General features: G+C 44.7%; 1 protein-coding gene across 1 annotated transcript; it reads right to left on the bottom strand.

Moving 5' to 3' along the window:
• Window positions 1-11,220: 11,220 nt before the first annotated feature.
• On the bottom strand, window positions 11,221-15,107 carry them4 (thioesterase superfamily member 4). The gene is made up of 6 exons (XM_020497415.2): window positions 14,629-15,107; window positions 14,095-14,284; window positions 13,677-13,839; window positions 13,407-13,517; window positions 13,093-13,217; window positions 11,221-12,833 (listed from the first exon to the last, which is right to left on the bottom strand). The coding sequence occupies exons 1-6, from the start codon at window positions 14,788-14,790 to the stop codon at window positions 12,790-12,792; spliced, it is 795 nt and encodes a 264-aa protein (XP_020353004.1). The 5' UTR covers window positions 14,791-15,107; the 3' UTR covers window positions 11,221-12,789.
• Between the last annotated feature and the right edge of the window lie 6 nt (window positions 15,108-15,113).

Raw genomic sequence — 15,113 nt, 5'->3', positions numbered from 1 at the left:
ACCGGGGATGAACAGTGTGTTCCGGTTCATTTTGGTGTGGTCTCAAGAAGATGACCGTGGAAATCTTGACCTCTGCGGTAAAGCGACTGTTGCGCTTTTGGAAATTTGATTGCGCAAGAAAGGTGCGTCAGTGCTATCCTTTTTTAATTACAGCCGCGCGGTTCAGCAACTGTCGGTTTCCTTCGGCTGGACCAGAGATATAGGTTTAACTGTCTCAGTGAGGTGATCTGCTTATTATTTAGTCTATATGATATGGCATTTGTGTGAGCAAGGCCATCAATCTGTAAAGAGAAATCAGAACAATACATAACTGACAATATGCCAGGGCCACAGATTATGGCAATCAAATATGAGATCAAATATGACAAAAATCTAATCTCTCACAGTGAAAGAAAGCTTTACTACTCTCTGGACATACAATGTATGTGTGCTTTTGTGGTTTCAACAAAATGAAATGACTGGAAAGTTGTCCACCTCAGTTCCACTGCGCCCTCGCTCCTCACAGCCCATCTGACCACACCTGAGTCTCAGGCTCTCCCTACCGCAGCTCTGGCTGTGTCTTCCACACACGCATGCACGTACACCTAACCACACCCACACACACACAGCAAAATACTCCAAAACCACACCAGTAAACTGTGTGTATGTATTTCATGAGGAGGGACACTGTAGGGTTTCCATGAAACACTAATTAAATCAGAAACTCCAGAGAAATGGGCCACTAGTATCAGTTAGTTACCAGACATATTATTTTCAGTTAGCAATCATGCCTAGTATTATCAGTTAGTTACCATGCCGATTAGTAACACTTAGTTACCATGCCTAGTATTATCAGTTAGTTACCATGCCTACTAGTATCAGTTAGTTACCATGCCTGGTATCAGTTAGTTGCCATGCCTACTAGTATCAGTTAGTTACCATGCCTACTAGTATCAGTTAGTTACCAGGCCGACTAGTATCAGTTAGTTACCATGCCTACTAGTATCAGTTCAATACCATGCCTGCTACTATCAGTTAGTTACCATGCCTACTAGTATCAATTAGTTACCATGCCTACTAGTATCAGTTCATTACCATGCCTACTTGTATCAGTTAGTTACCATGCCTATGAGTATAAGTTAGTTACCATGCTAACTAGTATCAGTTAGTTACCATGCCTAGTATTATCAGTTAGTTACCATGCATACTAGTATCATATGGATACCATGCCTAGTATTATCAGTTAGTTACCATGCCTACTAGTATCAGTTCATTACCATGCCTACTAATATCAGTTAGTTACCATGCCTAATATTATCAGTTAGTTACAATGCATACTAGTATCAGTTAGTTACCATGTCTACTAGTATCAGTTAGTTACCATGCCTACTAGTATCAGTTAGTTACCATGCCTACTAGTATCAGTTAGTTACCATGTCTACTAGTATCAGTTAGTTACCATGCCTACTAGTATCAGTTAGTTACCATGCCTAGTATTATCAGGTAGTAACCATGCCTACAAGTATTAGTTCATTGCCATGCCTACTAGTATCAGTAAGTTACCATGTCTAGTTGTATCAGTTAGTTACCATGCCTACTAGTATCGGTTAGTTACCATGCCTAGTATTATCAGTTAGTTACCATGCCTACTAGTATCAGTTCATTACCATGCCTGATAGTATCAGTTCATTACCATGCCTGCTACAATCAGTTAGTTACCATGCCTACTAGTATCAGTTAGTTACCATGCCTACTAGCATCAGTTAGTTACCATGCCTACTAGTATCACTTAGTTACCATGCCTACTAGTATCAGTTAGTTACCATGCCTACTGGTATCCGTTCATTACCATTCAAACTAGTATCAGTTCATTACCATGCCTAATAGTATCAGTTACCATGCCTACTAGTATCAGTTAGTTACCATGCCTAATAGTAGCAGTTACCATACCTAGTATTATCAGTTAGTTACCATGCCTACTAGTATCAGTTCTTTACCATGCCTATAATTATCAGTTAGTTACCATGCCTACTAGTATCAGTTCTTTACCATGCCTATAATTATCAGTTAGTTACCATGCCTACTAGTATCAGTTACCATGCCTACTAGTATCAGTGAGTTACCAGTCTTAATAGTATCAGTTCGTTGCCATGCCTAGAATTATCATTTAGTTACCATGCCTATTTGAATCAGTTAGTTACCATTCCTACTAGTATCCGTTCATTACCATGTCAACTAGTATCCGTTAGTTACCATGCCTAGTATTATCAGTTCGATACCATGCCTACGAGTGTCAATTAATTACCATGTATAATAGTATCAGTTACTATGCCTACTAGTATCAGTTAGTTACCATGCCTACTAGTATCAGTTAGTTACCATGCTTACTAGTATCAGTTAGTTACCATGCTTACTAGTATCAGTTAGTTACCATGCCTACTAGTATCTGTTCATTGCCATGCCTACTTGTGCAGTTAGTTACCATGCCTGCTAGTATCAGTTAGTTACCATGCCTACTAGTATCAGTTAGTTACCATGCTTACTAGTATCAGTTAGTTACCATGCCTACTAGTATCAGTTAGTTACCATGCCTACTAGTATCAGTTAGTTACCATGCTTACTAGTATCAGTTAGTTACCATTCCTACTAGTATCAGTTAGTTACCATGCTTACTAGTATCAGTTAATTACCATGCCTACTAGTATTAGTTCATTACCATGCCTACTAGTATCAGTTCATTACCATGCCTACTACTATCAGTTAGTTACCACGCCTACTAGTATCAGTTAGTTACCATGCCTACTACTATCAGTTTGTTACCATGCCTACTAGTACCAGTTCATTACCATGCCTACTAGTATCAGTTAGTTACCATGCCTACGAGTATCAGTTAGTTACCATGCCTACTAGTATCAGTTCATTACCATGCCTACTTGTATCAGTTCATTACCATGCCTACTTGTATCAGTTAGTTTACCATGCCTACTAGTATCGGTTAGTTACCATGCCTAGTATTATCAGTTAGTTACCATGCCTACTAGTATCAGTTCATTACCATGCCTGATAGTATCAGTTCATTACCATGCCTGATAGTATCAGTTCATTACCATGCCTGCTACAATCAGTTAGTTACCATGCCTACTAGTATCAGTTAGTTACCATGCCTACTAGTATCAGTTAGTTACCATGCCTACTAGTATCACTTAGTTACCATGCCTACTAGTATCAGTTAGTTACCATGCCTACTAGTATCAGTTCATTACCATGCCTAATAGTATCAGTTACCATGCCTACTAGTATCAGTTAGTTACCATGCCTAATAGTAGCAGTTACCATACCTAGTATTATCAGTTAGTTACCATGCCTACTAGTATCAGTTACCATGCCTACTAGTATCAGTGAGTTACCAGTCTTAATAGTATCAGTTCGTTGCCATGCCTAGAATTATCATTTAGTTACCATGCCTATTTGAATCAGTTAGTTACCATTCCTACTAGTATCCGTTCATTACCATGTCAACTAGTATCAGTTAGTTACCATGCCTACTAGTATCAGTTAGTTACCATGCCTACGAGTATCAGTTAGTTACCATGCCTACTAGTATCAGTTCATTACCATGCCTACTTGTATCAGTTCATTACCATGCCTACTTGTATCAGTTAGTTTACCATGCCTACTAGTATCGGTTAGTTACCATGCCTAGTATTATCAGTTAGTTACCATGCCTACTAGTATCAGTTCATTACCATGCCTGATAGTATCAGTTCATTACCATGCCTGATAGTATCAGTTCATTACCATGCCTGCTACAATCAGTTAGTTACCATGCCTACTAGTATCAGTTAGTTACCATGCCTACTAGTATCAGTTAGTTACCATGCCTACTAGTATCACTTAGTTACCATGCCTACTAGTATCAGTTAGTTACCATGCCTACTAGTATCAGTTCATTACCATGCCTAATAGTATCAGTTACCATGCCTACTAGTATCAGTTAGTTACCATGCCTAATAGTAGCAGTTACCATACCTAGTATTATCAGTTAGTTACCATGCCTACTAGTATCAGTTACCATGCCTACTAGTATCAGTGAGTTACCAGTCTTAATAGTATCAGTTCGTTGCCATGCCTAGAATTATCATTTAGTTACCATGCCTATTTGAATCAGTTAGTTACCATTCCTACTAGTATCCGTTCATTACCATGTCAACTAGTATCAGTTAGTTACCATGCCTAGTATTATCAGTTCGATACCATGCCTATTTGAATCAGTTAGTTACCATTCCTACTTGTATCAGTTAATTACCATGTATAATAGTATCAGTTACTATGCTTACTAGTATCAGTTACCATGCCTACTAGTATCAGTTAGTTACCATGCTTACTAGTATCAGTTAGTTACCATGCCTACTAGTATCAGTTAGTTACCATGCCTACTAGTATCAGTTAGTTACCATGCCTACTAGTATCAGTTATTTACCATGCCTACTAGTATCAGTTCATTACCATGCCTACTTGTATCAGTTCATTACCATGCCTACTAGTATCAGTTAGTTTACCATGCCTACTAGTGTCAGTTAGTTACCACGCCTACTAGTATCTGTCACGCCTTGGTCTTGGTATTTTGTGTTTTCTTTGGTTGTTTGTTTGGGCCAGGGTGTGACATGGGGTTATTGTATTGTCTTGTTGGGGTTTTTGTAGGCATTGGGATTGTGGTTGATTAGGGGTGTGTCTAGTGCCTACTAGTATCAGTGAGTTACCAGTCTTAATAGTATCAGTTTGTTGCCATGCCTAGAATTATCATTTAGTTACCATGCCTATTTGAATCAGTTAGTTACCATTCCTACTAGTATCCGTTCATTACCATGTCAACTAGTATCAGTTAGTTACCATGCCTAGTATTATCAGTTCGATACCATGCCTATTTGAATCAGTTAGTTACCATTCCTACTTGTATCAGTTAATTACCATGTATAATAGTATCAGTTACTATGCCTACTAGTATCAGTTAGTTACCATGCCTACTAGTATCAGTTAGTTACCATGCTTACTAGTATCAGTTAGTTACCATGCCTACTAGTATCAGTTAGTTACCATGCTTACTAGTATCAGTTAGTTACCATGCCTACTAGTATCAGTTAGTTACCATGCCTACTAGTATCAGTTAGTTACCATGCCTACTAGTATCAGTTAGTTACCATGCCTACTAGTATCAGTTAGTTACCATGCCTACTAGTATCAGTTCATTACCATGCCTACTTGTATCAGTTCATTACCATGCCTACTAGTATCAGTTAGTTTACCATGCCTACTAGTGTCAGTTAGTTACCACGCCTACTAGTATCTGTCACGCCTTGGTCATGGTATTTTGTGTTTTCTTTGGTTGTTTGTTTGGGCCAGGGTGTGACATGGGGTTATTGTATTGTCTTGTTGGGGTTTTTGTAGGCATTGGGATTGTGGTTGATTAACCACCACGCTGCATTTCGGTCCGACTCTCCTTCAAACGAAGAACGTCGTTACAGTATCAGTTAGTTTACCATGCCTACTAGTGTCAGTTAGTTACCATGCCTACTAGTATCCGTTACTAGTATCAGTTAGTTACCATGCCTACTAGTATCAGTTCATTACCATGCCTTGTATTATCAGTTAGTTACCATGCCTGCTAGTATCAGTTAGTTACCATGCCTGCTAGTATCAGTTAGTTACCATGCCTGCTAGTATCAGTTAGTTACCATGTCTACTAGTATCAGTTAGTTACCATGCCTACTACTATCAGTTAGTTACCATTCCTAGAATTATCAGTTAGTTACCATGCCTACTAGTATCAGTTAGTTACCATGCCTACTAGTATCAGTTCATTACCACGCCTACTAGTATCAGTTAGTTACCATGCCTACTAGTATCAGTTCATTACCATGCCTACTTTTATCAGTTCATTACCATGCCTACTAGTATCAGTTAGTTACCATGCCTACTAGTATCAGTTAGTTACCCTGCCTACTAGTATCAGTACATTACCATGACTACTAGCATATGTTCATTACCATGCCTACTCGTATCAGTTCAATACCATGCCTGCTACTATCAGTTAGTTACCATGCCTAGTGTTATCAGTTAGTTACCATGCTTACTGGTATCAGTTAGTTACCATGCCTACTAGTATCGGTTAGTTACCATGCCTGCTATTATCAGTTAGTTACCATGGTTTTATGCTGACAGAACCTCTGAACTCTGTGATGTGGACAACATGTCAGTTTTTACCGTAATGCTGCCTGTCATTCATTTCTTACTGGAAGGGGATCATTCACAAAGAGGGAGGGGTCAGAGACAAGACAGACTGACAAATAAAGAAAGAGAGAGAGGGAGACAGACAGCGACAGAGAGAGAGAGGATGGAAAGAAGAGGGGAGAGAAGGAAGAAGGGGTGAGAGGGAGACAGACAGCGACAGAGAGGATGGAAAGAAGAGGGGAGAGAAGGAAGAAGGGGTGAGAGGGAGACAGACAGCGACAGAGAGGATGGAAAGAAGAGGAGAAAGAAGGAAGAAGGGGTGAGAGGGAGACAGACAGCGACAGAGAGGATGGAAAGAAGAGGGGAAAGAAGGAAGAAGGGGTGAGAGGGAGACAGACAGCGACAGAGAGGATGGAAAGAAGAGAGAGGGAAGGAAGAAGGGGTGAGAGGGAGACAGACAGCGACAGAGAGGATGGAAAGAAGAGGGCAGAGAAGGAAGAAGGGGTGAGAGGGAGACAGACAGCGACAGAGACAGACAGCGACAGAGAGGATGGAAAGAAGAGGGGAAAGAAGGAAGGGGTGAGAGGGAGACAGACAGCGACAGAGAGGATGGAAAGAAGAGGGGAAAGAAGGAAGAAGGGGTGAGAGGGAGACAGACAGCGACAGAGAGGATGGAAAGAAGAGGGGAAAGAAGGAAGAAGGGGTGAGAGGGAGACAGACAGCAACAGAGAGAGGATGGAAAGAAGAGGGGAAAGAAGGAAGAAGGGGTGAGAGGGAGACAGAGAGCGACAGAGGATGGAAAGAAGAGGGGAAAGAAGGAAGAAGGGGTGAGAGGGAGACAGACAGCGACAGAGAGAGAGAGGATGGAAAGAAGAGGGGAAAGAAGGAAGAAGGGGTGAGAGGGAGACAGACAGCAACAGAGAGAGAGAGAGAGAGGATGGAAAGAAGAGGGGAAAGAAGGAAGAAGGGGTGAGAGGGAGACAGACAGCGACAGAGAGAGAGACAGAGATGGAAAGAAGAGGGGAAAGAAGGAAGAAGGGGTGAGAGGGAGACAGACAGCGACAGAGAGAGAGAGAGGATGGAAAGAAGAGGGGAAAGAAGGAAGAAGGGGTGAGAGGGAGACAGACAGCGACAGAGAGAGAGAGAGGATGGAAAGAAGAGGGGAAAGAAGGAAGAAGGGGTGAGAGGGAGACAGAGAGAGAGGATGGAAAGAAGAGGGGAAAGAAGGAAGAAGGGGTGAGAGGGAGACAGACAGTGACAGAGAGAGAGGAAGGAAAGAAGGAAGAAGGGGTGAGAGGGAGACAGACAGCGACAGAGACAGAGAGAGGATGGAAAGAAGAGGGGAAAGAAGGAAGAAGGGGTGAGAGGGAGACAGACAGCGACAGAGAGAGAGAGGATGGAAAGAAGAGGGGAAAGAAGGAAGAAGGGGTGAGAGGGAGACAGACAGCAACAGAGAGAGAGAGAGAGGATGGAAAGAAGAGGGGAAAGAAGGAAGAAGGGGTGAGAGGGAGACAGACAGCGACAGAGAGAGAGACAGAGAGGATGGAAAGAAGAGGGGAAAGAAGGAAGAAGGGGTGAGAGGGAGACAGACAGCGACAGAGAGAGAGAGAGGATGGAAAGAAGAGGGGAAAGAAGGAAGAAGGGGTGAGAGGGAGACAGACAGTGACAGAGAGAGAGGAAGGAAAGAAGGAAGAAGGGGTGAGAGGGAGACAGACAGCGACAGAGAGAGGATGGAAAGAAGAGGGGAAAGAAGGAAGAAGGGGTGAGAGGGAGACAGACAGCGACAGAGAGGATGGAAAGAAGAGGGGAGAGAAGGAAGAAGGGGTGAGAGGGAGACAGCGACAGAGAGGATGGAAAGAAGAGGGGAGAGAAGGAAGAAGGGGTGAGAGGGAGACAGACAGCGACAGAGAGAGAAACAGAGAGGATGGAAAGAAGAGGGGAAAGAAGGAAGAAGGGGTGAGAGGGAGACAGACAGCGACAGAGAGAGAGAGAGAGGATGGAAAGAAGAGGGGAAAGAAGGAAGAAGGGGTGAGAGGGAGACAGAGAGGATGGAAAGAAGAGGGGAAAGAAGGAAGAAGGGGTGAGAGGGAGACAGACAGTGACAGAGAGAGAGACAGAGGATGGAAAGAAGAGGGGAAAGAAGGAAGAAGGGGTGAGAGGGAGACAGACAGTGACAGAGAGAGAGGAAGGAAAGAAGGAAGAAGGGGTGAGAGGGAGACAGACAGCGACAGAGACAGAGAGAGGATGGAAAGAAGAGGGGAAAGAAGGAAGAAGGGGTGAGAGGGAGACAGACAGCGACAGAGAGGATGGAAAGAAGAGGGGAAAGAAGGAAGAAGGGGTGAGAGGGAGACAGACAGCAACAGAGAGAGAGAGAGAGAGAGGATGGAAAGAAGAGGGGAAAGAAGGAAGAAGGGGTGAGAGGGAGACAGACAGCGACAGAGAGAGAGACAGAGAGGATGGAAAGAAGAGGGGAAGAAGGGGTGAGAGGGAGACAGACAGCGACAGAGAGAGAGAGAGGATGGAAAGAAGAGGGGAAAGAAGGAAGAAGGGGTGAGAGGGAGACAGACAGTGACAGAGAGAGAGAGAGGAAAGAAGGAAGAAGGGGTGAGAGGGAGACAGACAGCGACAGAGACAGAGAGAGGATGGAAAGAAGAGGGGAAAGAAGGAAGAAGGGGTGAGAGGGAGACAGACAGCGACAGAGAGAGAGACAGAGAGGATGGAAAGAAGAGGGGAAGAAGGGGTGAGAGGGAGACAGACAGCGACAGAGAGAGAGAGAGGATGGAAAGAAGAGGGGAAAGAAGGAAGAAGGGGTGAGAGGGAGACAGACAGTGACAGAGAGAGAGGAAGGAAAGAAGGAAGAAGGGGTGAGAGGGAGACAGACAGCGACAGAGACAGAGAGAGGATGGAAAGAAGAGGGGAAAGAAGGAAGAAGGGGTGAGAGGGAGACAGACAGTGACAGAGAGAGAGGAAGGAAAGAAGGAAGAAGGGGTGAGAGGGAGACAGACAGCGACAGAGACAGAGAGAGGATGGAAAGAAGAGGGGAAAGAAGGAAGAAGGGGTGAGAGGGAGACAGACAGCGACAGAGAGGATGGAAAGAAGAGGGGAGAGAAGGAAGAAGGGGTGAGAGGGAGACAGCGACAGAGAGGATGGAAAGAAGAGGGGAGAGAAGGAAGAAGGGGTGAGAGGGAGACAGACAGCGACAGAGAGAGAAACAGAGAGGATGGAAAGAAGAGGGGAAAGAAGGAAGAAGGGGTGAGAGGGAGACAGACAGCGACAGAGAGAGAGAGAGGATGGAAAGAAGAGGGGAAAGAAGGAAGAAGGGGTGAGAGGGAGACAGAGAGAGGATGGAAAGAAGAGGGGAAAGAAGGAAGAAGGGGTGAGAGGGAGACAGACAGTGACAGAGAGAGAGACAGAGAGGATGGAAAGAAGAGGGGAAAGAAGGAAGAAGGGGTGAGAGGGAGACAGACAGCGACAGAGAGAGAGACAGAGAGGATGGAAAGAAGGAAGAAGGGGTGAGAGGGAGACAGACAGCGACAGAGAGAGAGAGGATGGAAAGAAGAGGGGAAAGAAGGAAGAAGGGGTGAGAGGGAGACAGAGAGAGAGGATGGAAAGAAGAGGGGAAAGAAGGAAGAAGGGGTGAGAGGGAGACAGACAGTGACAGAGAGAGAGGAAGGAAAGAAGGAAGAAGGGGTGAGAGGGAGACAGACAGTGACAGAGAGAGAGGAAGGAAAGAAGGAAGAAGGGGTGAGAGGGAGACAGACAGTGACAGAGACAGAGAGAGGATGGAAAGAAGAGGGGAAAGAAGGAAGAAGGGGTGAGAGGGAGACAGACAGTGACAGAGAGAGAGACAGAGAGGATGGAAAGAAGAGGGGAAAGAAGGAAGAAGGGGTGAGAGGGAGACAGACAGCGACAGAGAGAGAGAGAGGATGGAAAGAAGAGGGGAAAGAAGGAAGAAGGGGTGAGAGGGAGACAGACAGTGACAGAGAGAGAGGAAGGAAAGAAGAGGGGAAAGAAGGAAGAAGGGGTGAGAGGGAGACAGAGAGAGGATGGAAAGAAGGAAGAAGGGGTGAGAGGGAGACAGACAGTGACAGAGAGAGAGGAAGGACAGAAGGAAGAAGGGGTGAGAGGGAGACAGACAGCGACAGAGACAGAGAGAGGATGGAAAGAAGAGGGGAAAGAAGGAAGAAGGGGTGAGAGGGAGACAGACAGTGACAGAGAGAGAGACAGAGAGGATGGAAAGAAGAGGGGAAAGAAGGAAGAAGGGGTGAGAGGGAGACAGACAGCGACAGAGAGGATGGAAAGAAGAGGGGAGAGAAGGAAGAAGGGGTGAGAGGGAGACAGCGACAGAGAGGATGGAAAGAAGAGGGGAAAGAAGGAAGAAGGGGTGAGAGGGAGACAGACAGTGACAGAGAGAGAGACAGAGAGGATGGAAAGAAGAGGGGAAAGAAGGAAGAAGGGGTGAGAGGGAGACAGACAGCGACAGAGAGGATGGAAAGAAGAGGGGAGAGAAGGAAGAAGGGGTGAGAGGGAGACAGACAGCGACAGAGAAACAGAGAGGATGGAAAGAAGAGGGGAAAGAAGGAAGAAGGGGTGAGAGGGAGACAGACAGTGACAGAGAGAGGATGGAAAGAAGAGGGGAAAGAAGGAAGAAGGGGTGAGAGGGAGACAGAGAGAGGATGGAAAGAAGAGGGGAAAGAAGGAAGAAGGGGTGAGAGGGAGACAGACAGTGACAGAGAGAGAGGAAGGAAAGAAGAGGGGAAAGAAGGAAGAAGGGGTGAGAGGGAGACAGAGAGGATGGAAAGAGGGGAAAGAAGGAAGAAGGGGTGAGAGGGAGACAGACAGCGACAGAGAGAGAGAGAGGATGGAAAGAAGAGGGGAATGTAGATTCGTAGAGAGAAGTCGACAGATGAAGAGAAAAGGGTCTGTAATGACATCAGTCTGTCTGAAGGTTGTTTATAACACATGGACCAGTGAGAATGGAAAAGTTATCCCACATTGAGCCAGATACCATTGAACAGTCTACAGTACCCAAGAGGTAAAGCTTTATTCAAGAGGTCATAATGGTCACATAATAACGTATCAGCAATGATTCAAACCTCAAACTGTAAAAGACCTAATAAATTATTCAGAATTATATAAATAAAAAATAAACTATCCATGAAATATATCGGAGTGGCTGTGGATCCAACTTTTCTAGACCCCTCATTCCGACGGCTAAAGGTCCCGAAGCTTCTTTACACACAGTCTCTGTTCTACTAGAGATGGTTAAAATTGGGCCTGCCTCTCATGGTTTGGGCCTGCTTTTCTTCAGCAGGGACAGGGAAGATGGTTAAAATTGATGGGAAGATGGATGGAGCCAAATACAGGACCATTCTGGAAGAAAACCTGATGGAGTCTGCAAAAGACCTGAGACTGGGACGGAGATTTGTCTTCCAACAAGACAATGATCCAAAACATAAAGCAAAATCTACAATGGAATGGTTCAAAAATAAACATATCCAGGTGTTAGAATGGCCAAGTCAAAGTCCAGACCTGAATCCAATCGAGAATCTGTGGAAAGAACTGAAAACTGCTGTTCACAAATGCTCTCCATCCAACCTCACTGAGCTCGAGCTGTTTTGCAAGGAGGAATGGGAAAAAATGTCAGTCTCTCGATGTGCAAAACTGATAGAGACATACCTCAAGCAACTTACAGCTGTAATCGCAGGAAAAGGTGGCACTACAAAGTATTAACTTAAGGGGGCTGAATAATTTTGCACGCCCAATTTTTCAGTTTTTGATATGTTAAAAAAGTTTGAAATATCCAATAAATGTCGTTCCACTTCATGATTGTGTCCCACTTGATGTTGATTCTTCACAAAAAAATACAGTTTTATATCTTTATGTTTGAAGCCTGAAATGTGGCAAAAGGTCGCAAAGTTCAAGGGGGCCGAATACTTTCGCAAGGCACTGTATGTCCTATGATTGAAACTAGACACAGGTATGCAGATGCTGCATGGACGTTTCACCGGTAAAACATGAAGATTATCAGTCACAATTGACTGAGAAATGTGCAGAGAGGTGCGTAAAGTAGAGACTCTTGCACATGCAGAAGTGTCGGGACCTTTAGCTGTCGGGAAGAAGGGTTCAGAAAAGTATTCACAGCCTCGACCTGAATATAATATACCAGAGGTTATGAGCTTCACTCTGACTGGAGCCGGTTGTCCAGGAGTGTGTAACAGTGGAGAAAGAGAGGTACAATATCCATATACAGTATCTGTAGGGTATGTCAGTGGAGCACAAGGCATCAGGTGTCTCAGGCAAACTGCTAGAGTTAAGAAGATTACTGGATCTGACAGTCAGAACCACACACACACACTCAAGCATACACACTCCCACACTCAAGCATACACACTCCCACACTAAAGCATACACACGCCCACACTCAAGCATACACACTCCCACACTCAAGCATACACACTCCCACACCCAGGTACTGATATACACATTTGTGTGCATAGAAACACACCCCCTTGGAAGTCAGTGCTGTTTCTGATGTTGTGTGTTTGTAGCGTCTGGTTGGTCGATGAGCTGGCCTATCCATCATCCTCCTAATAGGTGTCCCATTGTGATTGACAGAAACAGCCCTGAGAGAAGGAGAAGGAGAGAGAGCGAGAGAGAAGGAGAGAGAGCGAGAGAGGAGAGAGAGAGAGGGAGAGAGAAAGAGAGGGAGAAGGAGAGAGAAAGAGAGGGAGAAGGAGAGAGAAAGAGAGGGAGAAGGAGAGAGAGAGAAGGATGAGGGAAAAGAACCAAACATACTAAGACTGAGAGAACACTTCAGACTGACTGAAAGTCCAATGACACATGTCTAAAACACAACCAACACGTGAGGGTGGGAGGCAGTACCTGTGGCCTCTGTGTGTAGTTTGGAGCTGTCTGTGTTGGTCACTTGACAAGAAACAAAGGTTTTCCGTCCCTCCTTCTTATCCAATGAGCAGGTGAGCAGCACTGTACTACCCAATGAGATGGGGCTTTGGGGAGGAGAGGCGGGATACAGTATGTGTCATAACCAGGAAATGTGGTCAGGAAAAATCTAGAACCTCACTTAGAACCCTACAATAATGACCACAATAACATGAAAACATGTTTTTAGAGCTTAATAAGCCATGAGTGAGTGATGGAGAGAGTGAGGAAGGGAGTGAGGGAGAAAGTGTGTGTACCTGCGGTAGTTGATGTTGAGGTTGGCAGTCATGACAGGCCCAGAGAGGTAGGTGGCGTGGGTCCCCGTTACAGTGTCAATCATGGTAGCTATTGCCCCCCCATGGACGTGCCTGGAATCGCACACATCATTTATAAACATTATACTTCAGACTAAATATGATGTTTGAATGCTAGCAGTTGATTGTGTCATTTTTACAGAGATACAAGGACAAACATTGTCACATTATACACATGCCATCAGCACACACACACACACACAAACAGCTCACCCCGGGGGTCCCTCCAGTAGGTGGCCAGCCTGGAACACACACACACACTTCTGCTCCTGCTTGTTGACAAACACGACGTACTCGAACCCTGCTCCCTGCTCCCTGATGTTCCGCGTGAACAGACGTGCCTTCGACTGAATGATCTTACTCAAATACACCCCACCTTGGAAGGAGAAACACACATACAGACAACATCTTACTCAGATACACCAACCTTGGAAGGAGAGACACACAGAGTTACACACATACACACAACATCTTACTCAGACACTATGCCCAGGACTTGAGAGACAGGGTTATACAAACACGTTACATTTGAGTCATTTATCTTGTCCAGAGCGACTTACAGTAGTGAGTGCATGCATTTTCGTACACACACACACCATCCATATGTGGAAGAAACCCTTCCTTACTGTACCTGTGGCATACTTGAGGGAGCGGTTATAGCTGGGCAGTCTTCTCCAGACCCCCCACTTCTTCTCTCCGTCATCTGTCTCTACCTCACACTGGCTGTTATAGTGCTCATACAAACGCCTCATGTCGGAGCCCCAGGACGAGTTGGGCAGGCTGAAGTCCCGTGGCTGGAAAGAGAAAGGCCAGGGCAGCACCTTGTGGACAAACACTACCATTACACCCTCATCCATACTTTATTACAGTATTATCTGACTGAGTACAGGGGGTCCCACTCTATGACAACAGAACAGCATGACACGGCAGAAACATCCAGAACGAAATACATTCTGCACAGTTGACAATGCACATTGTGGGGAAAAAATACTGTTTCTATCGGCAGTAACGTTCGGGAAAAGGGAACCATGACAAATGTTTAGGTAAGATGAATCATGACTCACATGTTCTCACTCATATTGCCCTTGACAGTAGGCTACACTAATGTTATGGCTGTTTGTAGCTAGCTAAATATGTGTGGCTGTGGGTGTGTTTCTGGACCTACCGCCATGGTTCGGACACTGTTGATAGAGGACCAGGGAAGCTGGAGAGTCCCTCTTGGAGTCATTTGTCTGATGTTGGTGTTGAAATTTCCCTTTGAGATTTCACGTCCCATTATTTGGCATAGTCCCCTGGCCATCTGCTGCACTCCTCCTGTTCGTATCATGATGACAATGCTGGGGTAAGATTGCCAAGCCCTATTCTGATGTAACTACAAGTAAATTAGCTAATGTAACCTAGCTAACGTTAGCTACTGTAACGTTACGGTTACTATAGCTAGCCCTTTAGCTTTACTGACTAATGGCTGAGGTATGATAGCAATACACATTCAGAATCAAATCTAACATCGCACTATAACGTTCTACTGTAACAAACTAACAACAGGAAGATAAATACGGAGCTTTTGTCAATTTTGTCTCGCCTCTGGTTTTTGCCGGTAGAATGACTTTCATGTGTATCTAACCGCCCCATGTAACCACTTCCTGCACA

This window comes from Oncorhynchus kisutch, linkage group LG2 (genome assembly GCF_002021735.2).
Source record: "Oncorhynchus kisutch isolate 150728-3 linkage group LG2, Okis_V2, whole genome shotgun sequence".
NCBI lineage: Eukaryota > Metazoa > Chordata > Actinopteri > Salmoniformes > Salmonidae > Oncorhynchus > Oncorhynchus kisutch.
Note: the sequence above shows the minus strand (reverse complement) of the source record. Positions and strands in the feature narration are given on the sequence as shown.